This window comes from Chelonus insularis, unplaced genomic scaffold (assembly GCF_013357705.1).
Source record: "Chelonus insularis isolate UGA/USDA-ARS -01 unplaced genomic scaffold, ASM1335770v1 contig_405_pilon, whole genome shotgun sequence".
Taxonomy (NCBI): Eukaryota; Metazoa; Arthropoda; class Insecta; order Hymenoptera; family Braconidae; genus Chelonus; species Chelonus insularis.
The window spans coordinates 289,458-316,401 of record NW_023276562.1 but is presented as its reverse complement, the minus strand read 5'-3'; the positions used below and the strand labels follow the sequence as shown (position 1 = coordinate 316,401).

The 26,944-nt window shown below is 28.6% G+C and overlaps 5 protein-coding genes across 8 annotated transcripts; 4 read left to right on the top strand and 1 right to left on the bottom strand.

Moving 5' to 3' along the window:
- The first annotated feature begins 2,655 nt into the window (after positions 1 to 2,655).
- On the top strand, positions 2,656 to 6,155 carry LOC118069115 (DDB1- and CUL4-associated factor 11). Of its 2 annotated transcripts, none has more exons than XM_035086997.1 (10): positions 2,656 to 2,951; positions 3,278 to 3,401; positions 3,680 to 3,926; positions 3,984 to 4,130; positions 4,308 to 4,492; positions 4,562 to 4,654; positions 4,767 to 5,016; positions 5,117 to 5,272; positions 5,446 to 5,552; positions 5,643 to 6,155. In XM_035086997.1, exons 1-10 carry the CDS (start codon positions 2,896 to 2,898, stop codon positions 5,736 to 5,738), a joined length of 1,461 nt encoding a protein of 486 aa, XP_034942888.1. In that variant the 5' UTR covers positions 2,656 to 2,895; the 3' UTR covers positions 5,739 to 6,155. The 2 variants fall into 2 exon arrangements, with proteins under 2 accessions (XP_034942888.1, XP_034942887.1); XM_035086996.1 differs by having other exon boundaries at positions 2,660 to 2,951; positions 3,275 to 3,401; positions 5,643 to 6,152.
- A 1,377-nt stretch (positions 6,156 to 7,532) lies between these two features.
- Positions 7,533 to 11,885, top strand: tan (C45 family peptidase tan). Its single transcript, XM_035087020.1, has 6 exons — positions 7,533 to 8,087; positions 9,424 to 9,621; positions 10,497 to 10,607; positions 10,714 to 10,930; positions 11,197 to 11,437; positions 11,533 to 11,885. Exons 1-6 carry the CDS (start codon positions 7,977 to 7,979, stop codon positions 11,828 to 11,830), a joined length of 1,176 nt encoding a protein of 391 aa, XP_034942911.1. The 5' UTR covers positions 7,533 to 7,976; the 3' UTR covers positions 11,831 to 11,885.
- A 98-nt stretch (positions 11,886 to 11,983) lies between these two features.
- LOC118069131 (putative E3 ubiquitin-protein ligase UBR7) lies at positions 11,984 to 14,178 on the bottom strand. Its single transcript, XM_035087018.1, has 4 exons — positions 13,981 to 14,178; positions 13,287 to 13,461; positions 12,976 to 13,164; positions 11,984 to 12,851 (listed from the first exon to the last, which is right to left on the bottom strand). Exons 2-4 carry the CDS (start codon positions 13,431 to 13,433, stop codon positions 12,111 to 12,113), a joined length of 1,077 nt encoding a protein of 358 aa, XP_034942909.1. The 5' UTR covers positions 13,434 to 13,461; positions 13,981 to 14,178; the 3' UTR covers positions 11,984 to 12,110.
- A 79-nt stretch (positions 14,179 to 14,257) lies between these two features.
- On the top strand, positions 14,258 to 19,747 carry LOC118069129 (roquin-1). Of its 2 annotated transcripts, XR_004690581.1 has the most exons (8): positions 14,258 to 14,434; positions 14,820 to 14,982; positions 15,060 to 17,100; positions 17,180 to 17,324; positions 17,577 to 17,646; positions 17,723 to 17,926; positions 18,052 to 18,318; positions 18,508 to 19,747. XR_004690581.1 is itself a non-coding variant. In XM_035087015.1 (7 exons), exons 2-7 carry the CDS (start codon positions 14,821 to 14,823, stop codon positions 18,172 to 18,174), a joined length of 2,745 nt encoding a protein of 914 aa, XP_034942906.1. In that variant the 5' UTR covers positions 14,258 to 14,434; position 14,820; the 3' UTR covers positions 18,175 to 19,747. The 2 variants fall into 2 exon arrangements, 1 of the variants encoding a protein (XP_034942906.1); XM_035087015.1 differs by having other exon boundaries at positions 18,052 to 19,747.
- A 177-nt stretch (positions 19,748 to 19,924) lies between these two features.
- On the top strand, positions 19,925 to 26,812 carry SCaMC (Short Calcium-binding Mitochondrial Carrier). 2 transcript variants are annotated; one of them, XM_035087016.1, is made up of 9 exons: positions 19,925 to 20,678; positions 20,760 to 20,886; positions 21,129 to 21,219; positions 21,297 to 21,405; positions 24,585 to 24,743; positions 24,960 to 25,217; positions 25,308 to 25,475; positions 25,554 to 25,808; positions 25,902 to 26,812. In XM_035087016.1, the coding sequence occupies exons 1-9, from the start codon at positions 20,487 to 20,489 to the stop codon at positions 25,974 to 25,976; spliced, it is 1,434 nt and encodes a 477-aa protein (XP_034942907.1). In that variant the 5' UTR covers positions 19,925 to 20,486; the 3' UTR covers positions 25,977 to 26,812. The 2 variants fall into 2 exon arrangements, with proteins under 2 accessions (XP_034942907.1, XP_034942908.1); XM_035087017.1 differs by lacking the exons at positions 19,925 to 20,678; positions 20,760 to 20,886; positions 21,129 to 21,219; positions 21,297 to 21,405 and adding an exon at positions 22,604 to 22,888.
- The last annotated feature ends 132 nt before the right edge of the window (positions 26,813 to 26,944 follow it).

Sequence of the window (26,944 nt, the reverse complement as noted above, 5' to 3'; positions counted from 1 at the left end):
TATTAGAGAGAGAGAGAGAGGGTCATAAGAAACATAGTAGATCTGAGAGAGAGAAAGAGATATTGTGATGATTTTGTTTGCCATGACGACTTCCCCACGCAACTCACCACAATAGTGGTGGGGGATAGCAAAGTGGGCGGAGTCAAATAGTATAAAAGAGCTGGATTTTGCGGAGATCGTCACTTCACTTGTTTCTGAGGTACTAGACTGACGAGACCAACGAGAGTTGTAGCTCACGTTGTAAAATACAGAGTTGTAGCTCTGGCTAAGAGGTTGTAGCCTTTTAGTTCCCCGGAGAGTTGTAGCTTTCCAAAAGTAGGACCTGGAGGGTTGTAGCCTTCCGGCCAAGAGTTGGTGCTCTTGGTGTTAGATAGCAATCGAGAGTTGGTGCTCACGATTTCGACCGTGTAGGAGTTGTAGCTCGTCAGTTATTTAGGCAAGGTTGAAGCCTTCCCTCTGAGAGTTGTTAGCTTTTAGAGTATCCCAGGACGAGTTGTAGCTCGTCCACACTTGGATAGGTCTCTTAGGTTAGAGAGTGAAGAGTCGTAGCTCGCACCCATATCCCTAGAAGAGTTGTAGCTCTTCGTCGACGAGTTGGAGCTCGTCGATTACCTAGGTAAGGTTGTAGCCTTCCCTCTAAAAGTCGTTAGCTCTCAGAGTATCCCGGGTTGGGTTGTATCCCGACCAATTAGAGGTTAGGTTTAGGGGTAGACATTTTTGGCGTAGGATTTTATATCAACTCTCTCTGTCGAGTATAAAGGCATTTAAGTTAAAGAGTATTTGTAAAGTTGTACAATTGGAAATCTCAAATAGAATAAATATATATTGTAAATTAGTTATATAATAAAGTTGGAATTGGATTTTAATTTGTATTTAGAGAATTTACTTTGTAACAAATCCGCCATAGAATCCTGGGCCATAAAATTCGATAATTTTTAAATTGGGGCGGGAATTTTCTTGAGGTTTCGCCTTAAGGAAATTTTAGTCGTTACAAAATCTCGACCCACAATAACTAATATGTGTCAATCGATATAAAGTACGCTTGAATTTGACCTAGACTCGAGTGGGGATGAGCAACAGATAAATGCCCTTTCACTTTCTGTTCCTCCGTTCTCTATCAAGTCGATTGGAAGTCGCATGCGCGACGACGCTGCAAGCCGAAGTCAAGTTTAGTCACTCCACGCCGTGTTCTATCTGGGGGAGGGAAGCGGTGTACAGATGCGTGTTTAATTGCAATAATAAATTAATGTACAAAACTAATAAATAAAAATAAAGTTCTTTTGAAGGATAATATTAATGTAATAAAAAGCGCTGAATCTATTCTACAAGAGACGAGATTATTCAAAGCTGAATGTTCTCTCACAACAGGAAATAAATGCATATTTGCGTTGTTAGATACAGGCGCACAGAAAAGCTTTATGAGATTGGAATTGTTTAAGTAAATAGTTAAATATTCAAAATTATGGCCAGAAATGAATGGTAGTATAGTCACGGCAAGTAGTGAGTTAGTTCCATTTCATTATGGTGCTATTTTTGAACTCAGAATTGGTGATGAACTCATTCCACTTTGGATTTATGCAGTTGAACAATTAAGTGATGATGCTGTACTATAGGTATGGATTTTTGTCGTAAAGCTAAAATGATCATGAACTTTGGAAAAGACACTTGGTCATTGGACAATGATGTTGTAGCTCCATTTGTAGAGAAGTACTGTGCTCCAAATAAAATCATTAAAACCTATTTTCCTAAAGATAAGGGTTCAATAACTCAATTGAAAGGCATGTCAGTTCATCATGGCTCTCTTTCACCTGAGCCAGTAGGGCTTTATTATGTAGTTCGAATAAAGTCAGATAAAGTCTATGTTGAAAAACTTCAAATAACTGGTGATAAAGAAGGTTTCAGTAGGCTTGATCCTTATCAGGTAGCAGCTGAGATAAATAAAGAAATTGAAAATACTAAGGGTGGTGAGTCAAGGGATTATGTAAGCTTGTTAAGCATAAAATACATATTAGGTCTGATGACGAACCTTATCGTCCGAAACCATTAAAAAGAAGTGAAGTAATGATCAAAGTTCTACAAAATCTAGTTGATGAATTGGCTCAGAAAGGCTACATTGTCTGGTGTGATAGCATTTAGAGTAGTAAGCTTTTGCTAGTAAAGAAGAAAGATGGTAGTTGGAAACTCTGTATCGATTATAGGAGACTCAATGCTAGAACTTACAAGTCAGGTTATCCATTGTCGAACATGCTTCGTGTTCTTTACAGTTGCTTCATTAGAATTTAATATGATTTATGCTACACTTTTTTTTAAAATATTTATTAAAAAAGTACGAGTTACCTTCTATCATTAAATTGCATGGTAAAATCGTAATCTTTAATTGCAAATATCTTCATTTCTAAACAGCAGTTCTTTTTTACTTCAGAGGAAAAAAATGTTCATTTTTTATTATTCTATAAAAATGATGCGGTTTAAAAACAATTGTAAGTAATTGTTCTCGCGGGATAACTACTTTAATGCTTAGTAATTACAAAATAATTGAAATTTACTGATTCTTGCAAAATGTGAATCATTTTTAATGGACTCTATTTAGCCAACTGACGGTCGTTTGCTATCGTTTGCATTAGTATGAATTTTGTCCATAATAGTGCTTTTATCATACCGTAGAGTCACCAATTCTAGTCAACTGGAATAGCAAACGGACCGAGTAACCATTTTGAGGATAAAACGTGAGATACGGGTGCGAAGACCTTTTTACCCCCTCCTCATCCATGGACCTTGATCCTAGTAGGAACATCTAAGCATAATAATAACAACAATAATAATAATGACATGAAGAAAAGTGACACATGATGTTGGGTGTGAGTGATATTGATAACATTTTGCTAGTCATTTAATATGGATCAAGCATACACAGAAACAAGTTTCGCCAGGACTCTTCATTTATTGATGAGGTTTGTTTTATTTGTATACTTGTTGATTATAAACTTTTATTAAAGGGTCCTTAATTTATGCTGAATACTTTGAACCATATTAAAAGTTTATTTCTAAAAAATTAATGAACTTTAGACGAATTATAAATAGATTATACGAATTAATGACATGTTGTTGAAAAAAATTTCAGAGATTACTAGGGAATTTTGTAAATTAACACTTTTGAAAAAATTTTTTTGGTAAAAGTATCTAAACATTATCCAGTTTATTTCTTACACATTTTTAGAACGATTTGTATTTTGTTTTTGTATTGTATAGTATTATAACGATTTATGTTTTATAGAAGCCGGTTGATTAATTCTGATGTCAATGCTAACTCACAAGATGACCATGCTTCATCATCATCTACTTGTCACGACTATCAAGTATACAAGACAGATGAACTTCATAAACAGACAGAAAGGCTTGAAGTATATAAAAGAAATAAAACTAAAATATATTAAATACTGTTCATTTATTATTGTCTATTACATCAAATTTATAAAAGCTGGATATGAAATGATAAAAAATTGAAAGATTGATAAAGTACTGCGTCATTTAAATTGCTTTTATAAGTTTATAATATTGGCAATAAAAAATTTTTTAATAATAAATATAAAAAAGATTAAATTTGAATTGTTAGTTCATTAGATATTCAATATTGAATATTCATATTAAAAAAAAACAATCTTTATTACGATTTTTTCAGAATAATGAACTTTATTTGACAACAAGGAAAGAATCAGGATATACAGATCCTGAAAATAAGACAAATATTTCTGTTCCAAGTATGATTTATAGGCGTCAAGTTAGTTCAACTTTTACTACCGGTGAAAAATGTAGAATCAGTAATGCTTTCCTCCCAAATAGTATGACAAAAGTTGCTGAATATAATAGCAAAGCATTTTGTGGGATCTATTCCAGTGATGGAAAAATGTTGGTCACGACAACGCAAGGTAGATGATTTAGACTATTTAAAGGTAAATTCAATTATAACAAGTACCTTTTTTTAGATAATAATATACATTTATATAGTACTGGAAGCGGTGAATTTCAAAAATTCAAAACAATCTTTGTCCCAAATGTTTCTTGGAGTATATTAGATTTAGCCTTCAGTCCAGATGGGAACTATATTGCATATTCTTGTTGGTCTAATGCTGGTAAATATGGAAAATTAAAATTTTCCAAATACTCAAATTAAATAAATGCTTAAGATTATTTTTATATACATCAAAATTAAAATTTACACAATGTATAAAGTTGAGATAACTCATTTTAATGGAAAATTTATTTTGAAATTCAAGTTGAAAAGAAAATAAATGATGTTTTTTCTTTAGTTCATCTTTGTCCAATCTACGGTGATTCTAGCTTTCAAGTACCTCTTCAATTAGTTCCGTTTCACTCCGGAAGGTTTTGTGTATTTTCTATTGCTTTTTCTAATAATGGAAACGAGATCGTTGGAGCTGCTAATGACGGATGTTTGTATGTTTACGACTTGGAATGCCATAAGTTGACAACAAAAGTGAGTTTAATTCTTTTTCGTTGCATATGAGAAAAAAAATTATTTTTTAAATATAATGCTATTTGTTAGATTAAAGGACATACAGGTGATGTTAACGCGGTAGTAATTGCCGATAATTCATCACAAATTTTATATAGCGCTGGCGACGATGGACTCTGTATGGTAAAACAAATTCTAAATAATATTTGAATGTATTTTTTATGTTAATTCTACTTTTTCATCAAGTTTTGATGAATCTAAATTATTGTTTCTGATTTTAGTATATTTTTCTTAGGTTTGGGACAGAAGAACTTTAAAAGAATCACGTCCAAAACCAGTGGGTGTCTTAGCTGGTCACATGGGTGGAATAACATACATTGATCCACGAGGTGATGGTCGTTATCTTCTCACAAATAGCAAGGATCAATCAATAAAATTATGGGACGTTCGTAAATTTTCAAGCAAAAAAGCTCAAATGAATACACGTGTTGCTGTTGTGAATCAAGATTGGGATTATCGATGGCATACGCATGTTCCTAAACAGCGTAATTATTTATTCACACTTTATTATCATATTTATTCACCTAATAATCAATTATTTCCAAGAGTCATGATGTTTGATTATTTATTATTGTTTGAGAATAGGATTTAAATCAACTGAAATTCTGGAAGGAGATACCAGTGTCATGACATATCGAGGACATGTTGTGATACAAACTTTAATTCGTTGTCATTTCTCACCTGTTGCGTCAACTGGACAAAGATATATTTATACTGGATGTGGAGATGGACGAATAGTCAGTGAGTATTGTGAAGGAAAAATCTTTCTTATTTTAATTCAATTATAATCATTAAAAGTATATAAAAGTATATTTTTTTTCGAAGTCAATAATCATAATATTTTCTTCACTACAAAAATGATATAGTATCATTTAAATAACTTGGAATGTTGATATAATCATTTCTCCTTTTAGTTTACGATCTGTTGACTGGAAAAATTGTTAAGACATTAGAAGGTCATGATGGTTGTGTTAGAGACGTGCATTGGCATCCATATGATCAAGAAATAATTTCAACTTCGGTAATCAGAAACATTCCCTTTTACTATGTTTTTCTAAAATGAAAAATTCATTATGATACTATATATTAATTTATTTGTTTGAATTTTTAGTGGGATGGAATAGTAGGTTGTTGGCGTTATTATCCTGAACCATATTCATCAGATGCTAGAAAATTTACTCTCAATTACGAAGATGACGAAAATTGAGGGTTTAGATGATATTTTTTTAAAAATAAGATAATTATTTAGAAAAGAGACTCCATCTCAGTTTTAGTGCTACAAATTTCGTCAGCTTGTTCCAAAATAAAACGCGTAGAACAGGTTGAAATTCTAATATCCTAACGAAATTGAGGGAAGTTACACTTGTAAATAGTTATGAAAAAAAATTAATCGAAAATTATTCTTTGATGATATTAAAATTCTCAACCATTATTACAACTAATAAAAATCAATAATAGTTGTAACTACTGCAAATAGTAATTTTACGTAATAATGAAAGTTTAACTTGTGTGTATTATAACCAACATGAAATTTGTTTAACAGCTCCTATATAATCTAATAATTAAAATTGAAGAACTTTGTAAATATTTATCTAAATCATATAATATGATTATCTGAAAATTATGTACTTTACACATAAAATAATTTGTAATAATCTTGTTTATATTTATGGATTAAAAACAATATTAAATATTGAAATCAATAAAATATTTGTACCAAAAGATTGAAGTATTATTAAAGCACACTGCACTTGAACTACTTTTATGAAACCATACAAAACTATCTCAATTCGTTTAGTTCCCTAGAATTAAATAGTTCTTGAAGCCTTACTATTTATCCAAGTGACTTAATAATTTCAATAAAAAACATGATATAACTACTCACTTATTTCCATACATTATAATTATTCACGACATTGCAAAGACTTTTGCAATTTTTAAGTAACTGTCTTTGGACCGTAATTCAGAGATTAACGAGATCTAGCTATAAAAAACATTTTTTTCATTTTGTCAATTCTTAATTTACGACATCGAAAAGCATGGCAATGCCATTGTAAATTGTCACGCAGAGGTGTATCATATGTTGATTGCATCAAGTTCATGTTTTACTATGGCAGACCTGTATATAATTACAAAATGAATCTATGATCAGTTAATCTTTTATAATTATATTTATGATATTGTACATGAGTACGTTGTACTGTGAATGAACATTCATTGTTCAATAACAATAATTGATCAACCCTATCTATTCAACTATGATAATTGTTATCATAAATTCTTATATTTTCTCCAACATTCATGGTTATTATTTTTCAATTTTCAGTTAGAGAATTTTGTTGTATTATTACAATAAAATATTTCTAACGACCTTATATCATTCAGAGATTTTTTTTTTTGAATAATATTCAGCGTATTTTTCATTAATTCTTGTAATTACTTATCAAGTCTTACTAATGACTTTCAAGAAATAACTGATGATCTTTATCGAAAAATATTTATTAAATAACTAGTCCAATTAATGATTGTAATTAATGATGCAATTGATTTTTATATATGTTCAGTAGTATCAAAATAATTGCTGCTTCATCATTAGTACATGAAATTCCGTATCAAAGTAGTATAGCCAGTACTTAATCAGACGATTTTTCCCAGCCATCTAATCGTTGTAATTTTTTTCAGATTGATTTTACTTTATTATTCAAGTAATTAATTCTTACTCATAATCCCGATTCACTATATATATATAGTCTATATATATAGACTAAAAAATTAACAATTCAAATGCATAATAATTACGCAATCACAGTCGTATAATAGTTGAAATGATAAAGATGAGATGTAATTATACGATATGCATTATAAGTAACGAAGTATCAACAAAATCCAACAGCTTAATGAGTTTTAGATTCTCAAGGCTATAATAATGTTAACAAGAACGTTATTATAACAATAGTAGAATTTTTATAATGAAGCCATGTCGATGGCTACAAAACTACCTGCGGGAGTAACTCGATAAGAGCTAAGACAGATTAGTGTCCTCCGTTCATTTACGCGAACAGTCCCAACGCTTTGGGATCTCAGTCTTACTTTGGACTTTGAAATCATTAGACATTTCTTCTATTCGATATATGGATTGAAACTCTTTATCATAAAACCTGTAGTATCAATATTTATTAATAAAAAAGAATTCGAAAATTAATTGTCAACAAGTATAATTCATTAATTTACATACATTTCTTCATAATATTTATCATCTTTTAAAATCGAGGCTACGTTATCTCATCGAAACTGTATTTATTCAATTATTTATCAAAGTAATTGTAAATTTATCAGTTGAAATAAGAACACCAAGTTTTAGTCACTTAACTGGAGGTAGAAGCGCCTTATTATTCCTTTCAACAAGGTGGATCATTTTTATGGTATTTAAAAGTGAAAAGAAAAAATGTCGACAATTATTGAAACTACAAATGGTTGCGAATATATCAAAAAAAGAAGAAATGCCGTTCCCATGATTTACACAAGAGGCACGCATTATGAGATTGGATTTGACATTGTAAGTAATGCATTTTTATTGAAAAACATTTGAGTATCAATGTTAAGATTAAGTATTTATCAAACATAATATTAAATTGTTTAGTTTAAAGAGAGAAATTGTTCAAAAAAAAATTTCATTATTTAAAAAAAATTAAAGATGATCATATTTTTGTTATTGAGTTTTTTTTGGAGTATAGTGATATTTTATTTCAAAATACTGTATTATAAAGTACGTATCTTTAACAGTTGAAATTCGTATTTTTTTGTTGTTTTATTTTATTTTTATAAAATTCACATACTATTCTTATGGTTATTTCAACCTCTACAATTAAAAAAAAAATTACTATCGACTTAATCACAGTGGAAAAAAATATATACCATATATTAATCATTATTCAACAGTCATTCAATCTTCCAAAGTGTCATAAAAGCAATTTTCATATCATAAATATTTATAAATAATTTTTAATACATTAACATGTAAAATGCTAAATATTCTAAGTTTGAAGTAATGTAACATAGTGAATAATCAACTAAACGAATTATATTTCATCATTAGTACATAGGAAATTTTTTGTTAACATTTTTTAGACTTATTTATTGATTTATTTTATCGTTTAAAACGTAAATGAATATTTTTCTGTTTCTATTCAACTATTATTGTATTTTTTTGATGATTTCTTATAAATAGTTAAAAATAAAACGTGTAAAAACAATCATATTTTCCGCTTAATTCCTCTCTTATATATAATAAAAAAATAAATTTTTATAATGAATAATTGATATTTTAAACAACTTTAGATAGACATTTACTTAGATAAAAGATTAAATGAGTTTTTTTAAAATTTGAATACACAAATCTTTTGTATCTATCTGTCAAACAAAAAAGTAATGGTCATAACTTTTGTATTAATAGATTCAAATTACTAGTTTAATCCACTCTTATTTCACAAAACTCAAACAAATTAAAATATAATTAAGATACAGCATAAATAAAGCTGATAAAATATCGGTTTCATTGGCAATAATTTTTAGTTCTAATTTTCCTTCTATCGAATAATCAGCTTAGGTTACGAAATCTTACATAGACAAGTGAAATGGAGCAATCGTGTGGTCTACGATGCTTGCAGAACTAGGTAATACGCGTAGAATGATTTATTATACATAGATAGCGATGAAGAAATATTTTTTCGTACATTATTTAGTTTAACTTAAAATCATTGTCATTGATAAACACAATAAGAAGTGAGCATTCCAAAAAAATTTTGAATTCATAAGAAATTAAAAATAATATTGACCATTTGTTCCATTGTGTTGTTATTTTTATGAAATTATTGTTTATGTTATCATTGCAGGGTCGCAAATTTGCAAAAATGATCAGCGAGTTTGTGGACTACTATAAGCCATTAAACGAAGTTTACTTGAATGTTTATAATACAGAAGAAGGACGAAAGGTTTATGAAGAAACTTTAGCTTGTGTTAAAGCGCAATATCCACAGTACCTAAGGGAAATTGAAGGAACGGCTGATGGTGCCGGTGTACCATTTTATAAGGTTTTTTTTCTTTTTTTAAAATTGTAAATGTTGAGTTAAATATTTGATCAACTAATGATATAGTTGGTACATAAATTTAGATTAGAATTTGTTTTACAAAATCTGCTAATATTATCATTAAATAAACATAATTAATAGTTAGAAGATAAGTCATTGACATCTGCCTTTTCATTGAGAATTAATAGATTATTTTTCATGAATAAATTAACTTTTTAACATTTCATAAAAATTTAATATATTATTATTACAACATGGATTTAACTTGAATAAATTTTATATCGTAATTTTTTATGAGAATTCCGTCATTAAATATAGCATTAATTGATAGTAAAAATCAACTTAAAGGTCTGAAGATGTAATTGTTGAACATTAGCAACTTCTTCAATGTATAAGAATTCAATGGAACGAATAAAAGATATTGGAAGTTAATAATTATAATCTTAATAATAATGATATTATTTAGACATCAACATAATGTTTTTCCTAAATTCGAGATCAATAAAATAATTTCAAAATCAGGTTTGAACGAACAGAGCAATAAATTTCAAAGATTTTCCATAATAATAAATCCATAAGATTTTTAAAATATCTTCAGATAAGTAATTAATAAATATTCTAAAAAAAATGAAGTTGTAACATGTAAATCATTGATTTACCTTTATAATTGAACCGGTAAAAAGATCATGTTGTATTATTTTTCGTAATATAAAATTTTAGTCCACCGACGTAACAATTCAAGAGATAAAGAATTATATATCTTAGTCAAGCCTTGTGTGGACTTAAGTCCTTTCATTGCATCTAATTATTTATCTCTCTCTGACCTTCTTAGTGGTTGTTGCCTATCAAGTGTGACAATGAATTTATTTTTATTGCAGTTGTTTCTCATGCATCTTGATGATATTGTTCCAAATGTAGCGAACGGCAGAAGCGCTAGTACAAAACAACCTGTTGGCTGTTCATCTATTATTTGTAATTATCCTGGACAGGTATAATTCTTTTTTGACATCTTGAATATGAGTAATCATTTAATGATTAATATTATAATTCCTTTTTTATTCGAATTATTATATTTATTCATTATTATAATAATAGGAAATCCTTGGTCATAATGAAGATGCATTAAGTGAAACATTGAATTATTGGTATATTGTTTGTGCACATGTCATTGAACCTGGCTATAGGGAGGAAAAATTTTCTTCCCTTTCTTACGCAGGATTTCTTCCTGGATATACAATGGGTTATAATTCTCATGGATTAGTATATAGTATTAATACCTTAAGTGCTAAAACACTCAGATCTGGAAAGACACGTAAGAAAAACCTTTCTATCCTTCAGTTGTAATAACTAAAAACTACGGAAAATTGAATTATTTTTACTTAATTGATTATATTGGAGTAATTTCAGTTAAAAAATAAAAGAAAAGATTTAGACTGAATATCGATATTGATATGAAGTTAAATTTTTTAAAATTAAATTTATTAAATACAATCATAAAAATTTTAATAATTAGTAAAATATATAATAAAAATAACGATAATTTTTTCGATTTTTAAAATAATATTAAAATGTTTTTAGCACGATATTTCTTAACTCGAGCACTCCTTGGGGTCGTAAACTTCGTTGAAGCTCAACAAACATTGAGAAACAAAGGATATGGTTCTGCTGAAGGTTTTTCTGTAAATATGACCTTTTTAGAGCAAGAAGGAGACAGAATGTTCCATAATGCTGAAGTTGGTCCAGTTGAAGAAAACTCAGATGAATCTTCATTAAGTATTCTTACTGCTAGTCCTGGAGAAAACATTTTTCATTGCAATAAGTAAACTCGATTATTGTTCATTATATTGACAGTATCTATGTTTTTGTTTTATCAACGAGAATAAGTTCATTCAATTGCTTATTGTATGATTGCAGATATCTACGATTAAAAATACCCGAAGTGAACGACGTTATTATTCCAAGCAGCGAGCACAGAATGGCAGCTATTTTAGAGCATCCAAAACCACGAACACGTCGAGAAGTTATAGACATTCTTAGTGATCAAACTGGTAAAGAATTTAGAGTTTATCAAGAATTTGGAGATGATGATTACGTAAAAACAATAGCAACAGGAATATTTGATTGTGTCAAAAGAACATGGTCAATTTATACTGATAAACCAAAATATAATGAACCACTTGTTGTCATACCAATACGTACCGAGTCACAATAACTAAAGACTTGATTATGTACTGATATAAAATAATAAAAATTTTCAGAAATAATAATATAAATAAATTATATGTAACATAAATTATCATAAGCTAGTGCAAAAAAAAATCTTGAATAAATGAATAACAAATTTTAATTATCATGAGATATTTATTGATGATTTGTTTATGTTTAGTATTTTATACAATATTATAATAATTGGCATTATTTTATTGATTATTTAAATATTATGAGTGAAAAGAAATAAAGTTAAGTCTACAAAAATAGTAATATTGCTGTATTTAACGACAAAAGGTGGGAACTATGACTTTAGATTTTTTGTTAGATTCCATTCCAGAGAAAAACTCTTTAATATCTTCCTCACGAACGACTTTTTTATTTTCTGCAAACTTTTGAAGATATTCTTTCAATCTTTCTTTCATATTATTATATTCTTCAATAGCATTTACTTGTTGAACGTGATTAAGAGAAGCAAGTGCCTTCATTCCTTTTTCGTACTGAGATTCTGAGCTTTGTAATTTTCCAGCTTCTTCATAAGCTTGCACGCTATCAGTTGGGTCAAGCAAAAATGAAACCTGTTGTTCTTCATACATTTTTTTACAGTTATCACAAGTACAAAGCAATGATCTCCACCCTTCGGACCAGAAACAAGAACCAGTATATTGTTCAGAAGGTTTTTCTGGTTTAGTACATTTTGATGGTTGGCTACTAACATCTATTTTCTCAGGACTTGCTGTGGAATCTTTTTTAATATTTGTATTCACAGAATGATGAGCACCATAATTCCAAAGAAATTCATGTTTATCCATGCAAATCATACAAATCATTTCTTCATAGGAATTGTCATCTGGAATACCATCACAATTTAAATGCTTAGAATGATACCAATCTTCACAAATAACACACTGGATCATCTCATCTCCTGTAGTATCTTCTGGGTCTGGATATGGCCTTGAACAGGTACAGTAAACTCCGTTAAAATTCTGGTTGTATTTGTTTCCTTCGTTAATATCTGCTTTACACTAAAACAAAATACAAATTAGTTATCATTCGAATTAAGTTAAATAAGTTATCTTCTAAGTTCAATCAGCAAAATAAAATAAGTTTACTTTACATAAGATAAAATAATTAATATTAAATACGTACGACATCTAAAGTACATGTTTTTCCTTGAAATTTTGAATTTCCACAATCACATCTGAAATGTCTTTTAGTGTAAAGTTCAATCAGTTCATGACCTTCATGGCAATATAAACTACAAGCAAGGCAGATACCTGCTTGGTCTTTGTTAGATGAACAAGTCTTACAGGCATAAAGAGCTTGTCTAATGTATCCCTGAGAGAATAAATAGTTATATTAATATTAATTATAATAAAAATACATTAGAAACATTGATGAGATTAAATGATTCAAATGTAAAAAGATGGAGAACATGAAGTTATAGTAGCTCATCGTACCTTTATGTATGTGCAATTTTTATCATCAGATGCTCCTAAAACTGCATTGGCATCTTCTTCAAGTTGATTTTGATCTTGCAATACATCTAACATTGTTACAGAGTTTTCCTCTTCACAATTTTCAACAGTTGTTGATGACTCGGCCATGTTTAACTTATACCAGACTGTGTCGATGCTTTATATCGGAACGGTTTTAATTGTAAAAAAATAATATGAATAAAGTGAAATTTTGTGCTCTAATAAATTTTAATAAATTATATTATTGATATAAATTTAATATCCGAAAATACATGAGGTTTCAGACAGAGAATTGTTAAAACACTAGAAATTTCGTGCGATTGTCTGAATAACGACTTTAACCAGACTTCTAACCAATAAAAGATGAATAAATATTCCCGCTCAAGATATTTTGATGCCGTTTTTTTGCGGGAAAAGTCTAGTAGTTCAGCAAGTGGCTGTTTGCTCAAATATATAACTATATGACGTATATTCAAATCTGCTACATGTACACAGAAGTTCTAATGTAGTAAAAATCAAGAAACTTGGAGACCTCTAGTGTAATTATTACAACTAAGAAATTCAATTGGTTTTCAATAATTTAATGAAAGCAATAATTGTTTTAAAAATATTATTATCATTTAAATTGTTCTTTCAAACAACTTAAAATATATGTAAAACATTTAATATTTCTTACCCTTTTACATGATCTTTTTCTTTTCTCTTTCTCTTTCTCGATCTCTGGCTATTTAGTGTCTTTCGTAAATGATATTTACAAAATAGTTTTTATTAATGACTAAACATCGTTTAATACGAAAAAATTAAATACATTAATTTCTCAAAAGATTCAGTTTTAGTAAAGAAATTTGCTCCATTTTCATTAAATTAACGTTTTAGCTAGAATGTTACTTGAAAAATAAAGGTCATAGTGACATCTAGAGACGTAAAACAAAATCAATTTATAACGTTATCTGACGCAGCTACATAGGTCAATGTGTTTCTGCGTAAAAGAAACTCAGAACCTATCATAACTTTCGTGTATAATTTTGTTAATCAACACCATATCTTGACAATTTTGTAATTGAACAAGTTCTAAAAAATTGTGTAATTATTTATTTAAAACTGTGATGATTTGTAAAAGTGTTTTCAAGGTTAGGGAGCCATTTATTTTATATTTATGATTATATTGTAATATAATTTCAATATTGTCGTCCATTCAACGTTGCAATCTTTGAGTTGTCATCTTTAACAATACAATTTACGTAGAATGACTTAAAATCTTTTAAATATTTTTTATTTAATTTAATTTACCACTGTGTCATGTTTTGTTTGTAGAATTTAATCTAAACGTAAATATGAACGTCATTAATTTTTTGATACGTAGAAACGAGTATTCAATTTCAATCTAGAACTTTTCTACGTCGCACAAGACTTGATTATTTTAATTATAGTAAAAGAAAGGCAGAAATAAAAAAACTATTTAGTAAGATAACTATGTAGTTTTCTTAAATCAATTATTCATATAATTGATTCTAGAATGCCAATACAGGCACCACAGTGGACTGAATTTCTTTCTTGTCCTGTTTGCTGTCACGACTTTGATTCAACGCTTCGTGGACCTATTTCTTTAGGATGTGGTCATACAATCTGTCGTACTTGTTTATCTAATTTACATCGTAAACAATGTCCATTCGATCAGGTAAAAAATGATATTTTAATATATCATATTTCTTACCATAATAATTTTTTTTACTGTTTATTAAAATATTTCTACAGAATTCCATCAATACAGAGGTAGATAGGTTACCTATAAATGAAGCATTATTACAGTTAGTGAATAATTCAGTTCCTAAGAATGAAAGTTATGCTTATACAAAACTCCTACCACCTGAACATCATGCGGATTATTTAATTGCAAAAAGATGTATCGAAGTATTGGCATTGTATCTGAAACCATGCCAATCATCACCTATAAATGGAGCAGGAATGGGACTTGTGTCTCGTCCTATGCAAAGAAAACTAGTAACTCTAATTGGCTGTCAATTAGTAGAACCAGAAGGAAGAGCTCGAGCAGTCAGAGCAGCAAGAAGCTTAGGAGAGCGATCAGTCACAGAATTAATTCTTCAACATCAAAATCCTCAGCAACTAAGTGCCAACTTATGGGCAGCTGTAAGAGCTCGAGGATGTCAATTTCTTGGACCTGGTATGCAAGAAGAAGTGTTAAAATTAGTGTTATTAGCACTTGAAGACGGATCTGCTCTATCAAGAAAAGTGTTAGTGATGTTTGTTGTTCAAAGATTAGAACCACATTTTCCACAAGCCTCTAAAACAAGTATTGGACATGTTGTTCAACTTTTATACCGTGCTAGTTGCTTCAAAGTATCGAAAAGAGAGGGAGATTCATCTCTCATGCAATTGAAAGAAGAATTTCGAACTTATGAGGCACTTAGACGTGAGCATGATGCTCAAATTGTTCAAATTGCGACTGAAGCTGGTCTTAGAATTGCACCAGATCAATGGTCTGCTTTACTATATGGAGACTCTGGTCATAAATCACATATGCAAAGTATCATTGATAAATTACAAACTCCACAATCATTTGCTCAAAGTGTCCAAGAGCTCGTGATTGCACTTCAACGGACACCTGATCCAGGTCAATTAAGTAGTTTAAGGCCACAGCTAGAATTATTAGCAGGCATTGATCCCAGTCCAGAAACAGAATATCCAAGTTGGACAACCACTCGTGCAGCATTAGAAGCTGTCAAAACAGTTATCACAGCACTTGTTGATTATGTTCAAAAGCATGGAAATAGAAAGCCTCAAGAGACTCTTCATACTGCTAGTCCAGGGCAATTGAAATATAAAATTAGTATGTGTCGAGATTTAGCTTTACGTGGTTCTTGTCCTCGTGCAACTAATTGTACTTTTGCCCACAGTGATTTAGAGTTGGATAAATATAGATCAAAACATCGAAAATTAAGTATGAGATCGAGTTTACCTCTGACTGGAAGCCCGGATCATAAAACTGATAAGTCTGGAATCTCATCAAATCTTCCACCAAAAGCTTATAAATCGTGTGGCGATTTGAATTATTCAATTAAAATGAATGATAATCATTCAGACAAATTTTACACTTTAAGAACCATTAAGTGTTTACCACATCCAGTGATTAATAATGAGAATAATTTTACAAGTAATATGAATAGTTTTGTTCTTCCAAATCCACAAACTTGTTCTCAAGTGTCTGAAAAAAATATTGACATACAGTGTCCTCATTACATTGTTCATTCAAATCCTATAGACTATTTTAATGCAAATTTACATGTCTGGGATGCTCCTCAAATAGTTCCCAGTGGACAGAATAGTCTTCAAAATAATAAAAAACAAAAAACTGTTGCTAAAACTCTAGCTGTGTTACTTCAACGAAGAATGGAAATAATAAATCAGTTAGAAAACATTATGGGAAAGCCCATGACATCACAGCAATTGAAAATTAATTATGAAATTCAAGGAGATGCTATTCCTTACTCGATATGGGCTAATAGGCCTGTTTCACAAACAACACCAACGCCTCATCTTAATTATGGCAATAATTTTCATCGCTCCGATTCAATTATTTTCGATGATGAATTTGTACCATTTGATGGAACTTCAGCTAATAAATATGGACCAATATCACGGATATCAAAGTCATTACATAGACCAGCAAACGGAACACAAACCAATTCAATTTATAATGAAGGAATTTCTCCATCAATTCAAACAATTCGTCCTATAACTGCTACAAATTCACTGGGGTCATGGTGTTATGGCCAGCGTAAGTTTTTTTTAATTATGAGAATTTTCTAAACTTTCATTATTAATATTTAAAAATTTTTTAAAATAATTAATATTAGCTTATGCAACAATTGGAACAAATTCAGGACTGCAAACGGTTCAAAATTCCAATTTTGGTGAGACTTATGTAACTTTGGGACCATGTAATATCTCTGAATCTCCACCACATGTGCAGTTAACACGACAGGATAATATGTCTAAGGAGTAATTAACATTTTTTATCTTTCATAATTGACAATATTACAATATCACAGATCTAAATAATTATAACCCTTTAAATGTAAAAATTTGTTAAGTTATTTAAACATGATTAGAAATTACATTGTATTTTTAATATCATATAAAATCAAATATTATAATTAAATAGTTTTCTGCAAAAATTAATTACATAGATTTGTGAGATCAAATAACAATTAATGATTTGATTGCTTATTATTATAAATTGTATTTTTTCAGTCTCATTCTAGAGTCCCAAAAAGTAAAACAGCAGCTAAAGCATTTGGAGAAAAAAATAAACGATCTGAAGGTAATCTTAGTATATGAAAATACATTTTATTAATACATAACAAGAAAAATAGATACTTATTAGTTAAAATGTACAGTTAGCAACACAAGGAGCGGCATTTAATGAGGGCGAAAGACTGGCGCAAGAGCTTCAAATAATTGAGGCAGGCATTCGAGAGAAAGAGAAAGACGTCCGCAAATGGAATCCTTATTGTACAATACCCTGTATGCAACCAATGAATAATCTTCTGTCTGATCAGACTATTAATCATTCGATAAATAATGATTTTACTACAAAAGACGTAGGTTCCTTTAATTATTAATTACCTTTATTTTATTAGTTTAAGTAACTTATTTAATGCATTTGTTGTCCAATTTACTTCTTCATTAATTTACTCATTAATCCAATAATTGATTCATAATACAGGAAGACTCATACGAAGCAGATATAGCAAATGATATTCGAGAGCTTGAAATTCGTTGGGATTATGAATTAAAAGAACAAGAAAAACGTTGGTCTAACGAAGATGACAATGTTCCACAATTGTAATTTTTATATAACGATTCTTTGGACTTTTTGAAAGGACATAAATATTGAGATAAATTTTTTAATTTACATGGTGATGAAGTAATTGAAAATACATACATTTTATGGTAAGAGAACTCGTGGAAATCCTAGATAAGTTCAAATCAGGTAAATCAATAGACTTCACTGCTTTTAATCCCATCACATAAATACTGTACTTATTAGATATCCATCTCCAATGGTCAAAACAATGTGATATAAACTAATTCTTTCTTCAATTATTCTGAACTTCAACCATTTTTGAAGTTCAAAATAATAATAATTATTATGAAGCTGGACATTATCAATATGTTGCAGGGTCATATGAAAAAGCTTGTAGTTATGTAACTGTGCAAAATGCACGTAAAAGATGAAGAACATATTTTAAAAACAATCAAGCTAAGGATGAAAATGTGTTTGTTAAAATTTAACAGAAAAAATCGATTTTAGTGTTTCATAAACATGACGATTATAGACTAATTATTTGTATATTTATATTTGCACATTGGAGCAAGGAATACCAAGTATCATGTCACTATAAAATTCGAAACAAATTTTAACTATTATCTTATTTTAGATAAATAGTTAAATATAAATTTTAAAAATAAGTGTACATAAGTATTTGTTTATGACAAACATATACTATTGTTATTAATATCTCAATTTGGTCAATGTTTCAGTTTAATTTTAAAAAACAGTTCGACTGTTCCTCGAATTAAAAAAAATTATTTTATTATATATTCTTTATTTTTGTTAACAAATTTCTGATTGAGAAAATAATATATTTAATGTAATACTTGAAGTGATACGAGTTCAACGTCGTATTAATTTCAATTAATTGTTACTCACATAATGAGAGAATTTGCAATAATATTTCAGTTAATTATATTTTTATGAAATGGACATGCTTATAGCTTAAATAATGAAGATTCCAGTTTTATTGGAAGTATCACATGGCCTTAGAAAGTGTGATGGACAGAGAATGATTTTTTTCTTTGTGCTTGAAATAATACTGTTATCATCTTACTCTTATGTATTTTTATTACTTTATATAATGACTTCATTAATATTGAGTATTTGTTTTGTGATGAAATATTGTGCAATTGATTCATTCTTTAAAAGAAAAGTATTTTATGGATTTATAAAATTTGATTTCGATTACAAATATATTATAAAATGTTAATTCAATATGGCAAAAACAACAAAGAAATAAGATGGTAAAAGGCTGTGTAAAGGGAAGTAATAAGCACAACATTACCGTTTGTGCTAGCTTCAAATAAATTGCATGTTAAACATGTCTTTATCGATAAGGACTTTATTCATATATACCCATATTGACGGTATAAACCTTTATAAATATATTATTGATGTTTTTAGTTTAAACATAAATAAAGAAACAAGGGAAAAAGTTGTATACAAATTGATAATACATTTACTTATATATGTATAATTTACATAACCAGTGCACTAAAAAAATGTATTGCTATTTATATAAATTGTTAAAAAAACAAAGAAAATTATTGCGGCAAATGTTTTTATGTCAGATTTGTATAAATAAAAAAATATATACGTATTTGTTAAATTTCAAATTTTTTCATAATAAATCTCAATATTGTTTTCATATTTATTTTCAATAATAAAAAATTTAAATTTGGCGCGCAGATGGCCATCTTACTTAAATGCAGAATACTACTTTAACGACTATTAATAATAACTACCAGCGTTGTTTCCGTAAATTGCTCTAAATATGGAGTTTCAGAATGCGTGTAAATGTCGGTTTTATTGTTGAATAAAGTATGACAGAAATTATAACGAATTTTGCGGCCAATATAAATATGCACACGTATAAAACGTGCATTCTATCAGTCTTTAAATGTGCTAAATTTGTGCAGCAGTTTTTAGTGCGAAAAAATGATGTGAAATGATCTATTCGTTTAACGGATTATGGAATAATTGTGTTCACTTTCACATACAAATTTGTATGAATTTGAAGTTCATCTATCAATGAATGTCTGCTTATTATTTAAAGAAAAGATTAGAATTCTTACTACAGATCTGAAATCATCCAAAGTATAAAAAAAATCAATAATTAACATAAATGAACTATTTAACATGTAATAAAACAATGTTATACTCTACGTTCGAATAGTGCCATATAAGTATCGAACGGTGTGAAATAACTAAGTCACAGCTTGTGAGGCTTTTATTTTACAGTAAAATTTTAATCTAAAAATTAATCAAGTGCATTAAAATATTTTTTAAATTCATTTATGAGTTTATTAAAATAAATTTTAAAAATGCCGAACTCTCGAGGAAATGAAGCATCAAGAATACTACCTGGCCATTACCTGCATGAACTACCTGAACAGGACGAAGAAAGACTTTCGAAAATTTTCCAACACTTAGATCAAGATGGAAATGGAAGAATAGATGTTCATGACTTATCCAAAGCTCTTATGAAAGTTGGTGTCCATCAACGTTATGCTGAGGTATGTAGAGAAAAATAATTACCTTTTTGGTTTTGTTTATTTTAATTATCTATTTATGATAGCACCCTTTTATTATTTCAGCAATTTTTAGCTCAATCAGACAGCACAAAAAGTGGCGATATTGGTTTAGCTGAATTCATTCATTATGTTATCGAACATGAAAAAAAACTTCGTCTTCAATTTTCTCATCTTGACAAAAATAAAGACGGTGAATATTTATTTATTTTTAAGTTATAATCCAAAGTTTATTATTTATCCTGCAAAATAATAACGATGATCAAAATATTATTTTTAAAAAATTTACCTGTTTTTGTTCGATTATTCATTCCTCAATCATACCTTTTTCTAAAAAAAATAATTTTGTTAAAACAATTATGAAAATCGAATGAAGTAGATAGAACATATTGATAGTTAAAAATTTCAAATAAGTTTTTTTTGTTTTTTTTTCAGGTAAAATAGATCTGGAAGAACTAATTAGTTCATTTAATAAAGATCTTGGAATTAAAATGGATCGAGCGGAAGCAAAGAAATTACTGAAAAGGTGTGTATCAAATGAATTTTATAAAAATTTCCACCAACTTCTAATGATACTGAATAATCAATATTTTACTATATTAGAATGGATCAGGATGGTAGTCTAAGTATTAATTTCAACGAATGGCGAGATTTTCTCCTCTATGCACCTTCTGATATTCGGGAAATCATTAAATATTGGCGTCACTCAACGGTGAGTTATGTATTGTAAATTTAAAATCAAAATGTTGTTTTTATTACATTAATTATTTTGAAATATTTTTTATACCAATATCTCGTATCTTCGATGCATATTTGTGACATCTATAGTCTGAACTTGAATTACATGATGTCTGAGGGTACAAAGACATCGTGCAGATAAAGTAATAGCCGTAATCACACTGACAAAAGTTAAATAAACTTGGAATACGATTCGTTGATGTTTAGAGGCTCGACTAACCGGTCTTACAAAATGACATTTCTTATTGTCACATATTATCTGATGACGTACATACACTGTCATTTTCATATTATCTTACATGACCTCAACATTCAGTTAAGTCAGTCACTATTTAAAACAATATTTATAAATTTAAGTAGTCTGTTATCACTAAAGATCTTAATAATTTCTCATAAATTGACGTAATGTAACCCACATAATATGTATACTCAAACGATATTTTATTTATTTATTTATTTTTAACGATTGAATATCATCTATTTGCAATAGTTATTTATCAATTTCGCCATTATTCAATTTCGAAATTCTACAATCATCATTTGGAATATTTTAACCGAGTTTTTTGATCTTGAAATTGACGTCACTTAATTTTTTGCGGTATATTTCAATGTCGTTATACTTCAGACTACTGTTGGAATTCATGGAAACTTATACATTAAAAGATTTGCAATAAATCTCTTATCAGTCATATCTATCAATATCTAATCAATTATCTTCTTTCCCAGGCAGTCCTGATTGATTCTGAATCAAAATTTAGAACTGGTTTAGGAATAAATATTTATTTACAATATTTCAAGACTTGAAAAATTCTTTTTTCACATGTATTATGCAAATCATACTGATGTTAATTAAAAAGAAGAAGATAGAGATAGTTGAAAAATTAACTGTGATTGTAAATATCTTACAATCAATTTTTATTTATTACAAAGTTGAAATAACTTTTAAAAATTTTTTTATTACTTCAAAAGAAACAACAATAATATTTATGATACTTGTGAAGACGGTTAAAAAAACGAAAATACTAGAAATGATTTCAAACAATTCTGAATTAAAGCGATTCAATTCGGATATCTCTTTCATGATGATATTATATGACGTATGGAAAGACGTAGTGGGGACTTCCCCTAGTCGATCATATTTTAATCTTCACTGACGCAAAGCAACGTTGAAGCCAGTGTTAACTTAGTCTGGCTGTTAGTCCCAAGCTCTCACCTTAAGAGAAAGGAAAGTAACACTTTTCCTTGCCCATTCAAGTACCTGCTACTTTTAGTGAATTTTAAATAGAGACTAGTTAATTTAAATATTAAAAATATATTTATATATATATATTTTTTTTTTTTATTATATGAAGTGAAAAATAATTACGTGATTATAAATGTTTGAACAAGAAAGACTGGGACACGGATGTCAAGTTTGTGAGGAGTTCCTTCACAATTATCATGAACTACTCCAAAGGGTAAGGAAGATTGTTTTAAAAACATGGATGTATAGATTGATTAATGTGATTAAAAAAAAAAAAAAATAAATCGCGACGTTAGCTCTAGATGTTTTTGTGTTTTAACCGGCGTGCTGACTGTGAGTCATTGTGATTCTTGAACTTCCTGATTATTGAATGTTTCAAGGCTGATAAAATCTTAAATATGCGTCAGTTTTATAGAAAACAATTATGCTACTCTCAAAAGAAAAAAATTAGAAAGTTGACACAATTAAACGGTCTTTGATTTTACTTTCATACAAATTTCAAGTTTAAGAAAGCTTATCTAAGTTTATGTTAATCACTATCGTCATTATGTCTACAATATAATAAGACATTGCATTTTATCATCAAATTAATGATAGTATACCATTTAATATTAATAATTTATTTCAAAAATGCATAGCATTATCTTCCTTCAATTATTATAAAACGCAGTTAAATATTACAACTTTTGTCTGGCCAGCATTTTTAATAAATATCTTTCTCAATTTTCTTATTCGATTCTGCCAACATGAAGAAATTTTAGTTATATTTATATTTCAAAAACTATTTTAGTTTATTTCCTTCATTTATGTAACAAAAAAATATTTGAAACATTTACTTAAAAATAAGTGTTCATTCTTACGTGCATTCCTTTCGTCATCGTCATGGTAATCAAAAGTGGGGACTAAAAGTGCAAGGGAAAGTATCACGTTTTTGAATGGAAACTACACCATCGATTGACATTTTCTGAATTAATTCAATCTTAAACCAACACTAAATAGGTATTATCCAAGATGAGAACTACCAAGCCGGTTGTTAGGGATGTAAAATAAGTTGCACGTGACATTGGGCAGTAATTCAAATTACGGAATTTCTGGCTGGATGCCTAAAGCACCTACTCCTATATCTGATATTATTCAGTTGTAACTTCAATTAAAACCATTAGTGTGATACTTGTCAACGCTAGTTTATCAAGACTTCTACATCTATTTAATCTTTTTTTTACATTGTTCATAACTTAGAATATTTGTTGAAAAGTATTTTAAAATAATAATGGATACTTTAGACAACATAGATAGTGACATATTTCTTGAAATCTATGTAAAGTTAAGTATTAATTGTACTGTAGACAAACTCTTCTGTGTAAAATCATTTTCAAAGTGTCATATAACATATAAATATAATATCAATAATTTTGTAATCAATTAATAATTGATATACTTTATGTAAGGCTTCATTGTTCATTTCTACATGATCTGTGTCCTTGAGTTCTTGCGTGATTGAATAAAAAAAAATACAGTCACTTATCACGTGGCCTGGTTTGACTAAAATAATATATATATATATATATACATTATTTTAGTTAACACAAAAATGATTGATTGTTAATTTTCCAGTAAACTCACTGTATTTATTCAAAACTCAACTGATGTTTGACTTGTCTTTTTTTATTTCTATTATAAATATCGGGTCAATTACCCTACAAAGACTCACCATACAATTAGAAGCATTCAAGCTTCTAAGAGTTGAATAAAACATGTTAATACATTCAATCAATATAATATGTTGAGAATTCATTTACCTTTGATGACGTTTTAATTATTGAAATAATTATTATGATCTTAAAAATACATATTTCTTTATTTGATGCAACAATTCGTTTGTTTAATTGATATTGTTTTTATTATTACAGTACATGGATATTGGAGAAGATATTGGAGTTCCTGATGACTTTACAAGCAGTGAGATGATTACTGGAATGTGGTGGAGACATTTACTTGCTGGCGGAATAGCTGGAGCTGTTTCGCGCACCTGTACAGCACCTCTAGATCGAATAAAAGTTTATTTACAAGTAGGAATTAGTGACATACTTTTTATGATTGTAATGGTTTTTAAATGTTTATTGAATAGGTTAGATTTATAAATACTAAACATGATTATAACCTCAACGTATTATTGCATATAACTTTGAAAATAATTTCTTAATTTAATTAAAATTTTTTCTATAGATTTAAGAATAATTTATCATTGTGTGATTAAATATTAACATGACATATTTTTAATTTAGGTCCATGGTACAAGGCATTGTAATATGACAAACTGTCTAAGATATATGTTGAAAGAAGGTGGAATCTTTAGTTTATGGCGAGGAAATGGAATAAATGTACTTAAAATTGGCCCCGAAACTGCTCTCAAATTTATGGCTTATGAACAAGTGAAGAGATCAATTAAGGGAAACGATTCAAGGGAATTAAGAATCGATGAAAGATTCATGGCGGGATCAATAGCTGGTGGAATAAGTCAATCTGCAATTTATCCACTTGAAGTAAGTTACTAAATAAAGTGAATTATTTTTTTTTGTAGCATACTATTTATAACTAATATTAAATTAAAATATTTTTGGGAATTTTTCTAGGTATTAAAAACACGATTAGCACTTCGAAAAACTGGTGAATTCTCAGGAATTTTAGATGCAGCTAAAAAAATTTATGCTCAAGGTGGTCTAAGAAGTTTTTATCGGGGTTACATTCCTAATTTGATTGGAATACTTCCATATGCTGGAATTGACTTGGCTGTATATGAGGTAATATTTAATTCTCTTTTAATTTAATATTAAAAATTAAATTGATAACAGTTTTTAAGAAAACATTTTTTTGTGCAGACTTTAAAAAATAGATATTTAAAAACACATACTGATAATGAACAGCCAGCATTCTGGGTTTTACTTCTCTGTGGTACTGCTTCAAGTACTGCTGGACAAGTTTGTTCATACCCTCTAGCACTAGTCAGAACTAAATTACAAGCAGAATTATCTCCAGGAAATAGCCCAAATACAATGATTGGAGTTTTTCAGGATATTATTCAAAGAGAAGGAATAAGAGGTTTATACAGAGGGTTGACACCTAATTTTCTTAAGGTATACTTTTTAATACATAAAATATCAATAAATGTTGTTTCTTGATTCAAAAATATACATAAATAAACACATAAATTTTTTTTTTATAAACAGGTGGCACCAGCTGTATCAATAAGTTATGTAGTTTATGAACGTTTCAGACAAGCATTAGGTGTAAACATGACGTGATAAATGTATTTATTAGGATTTATTAATAATTAATTCTATTAAATTATTATATAACTTACCGACACAATGAAAGTTATTGATATTATTAGTGAAAAAAACAAAAAGCCAACATAAAAAGGATTTAAAAAAGATAAAATCCATGAATAAGCCGAGTCGAATTGCTCTACATCTTCTCTTCACTTTTCTTTTTTGTTATATTTATAGTTATCAAACACTTGTATATATTTAATTATTTATCTTTCCAATTACTTAAGTTTTCTAAATATGATTATAACAGTAGCTAGCCAATTTTAAATTATTTAAAATAATAAATTAAGAGACAAAACCGTCTATCACTAAATAAAACTTGCTAAGTTTAATATTTAAAGATTTTTGGAGTTATTTAAAAGTCAAACAATTGCTTGGCTTTTTCTAGTTAATGATAAATATTTAAATAATAATATTCTGAAAAATATGCTAGACAAATTATTGTTTGTCATAAATTTGATAAGAATAGTATTCCATTTCTCTCTTTACCAAACAATGGTTTTAACTAAATCGCTGAAATTACAAAAATCTATCCTATCATAGGCCTCTCCAAAAAATCCGTTGATTGACTCTATAGTCTAACGGATTTTAATACTAACACTGTGATAGTAATGATTGTGAGATGGTATTGTATATAATTATTTTATAAACAAAGTTGAATGAGTAATTAATACAATGTTTCAGTAACAGTTAATTAATGGCCATTTATTGTGGATTACTGGAAACAGTATTAGCTGTTTTTAAAGTCCAAATAAATCGTTTGAGTGCAATGAAAAAAATTTAATACAAATAAAATATTTCAAAAAAAATGATGTATTCCAACTATAATTATTTATCGAGTATTTACAAGAACTTTTCCAAAGTTTTTCTCTTTATCAAAATACTTTTCATCATCATTCCAGTTTGCAAAAAACTTAATTATGACAATTGATGAGTTAGCG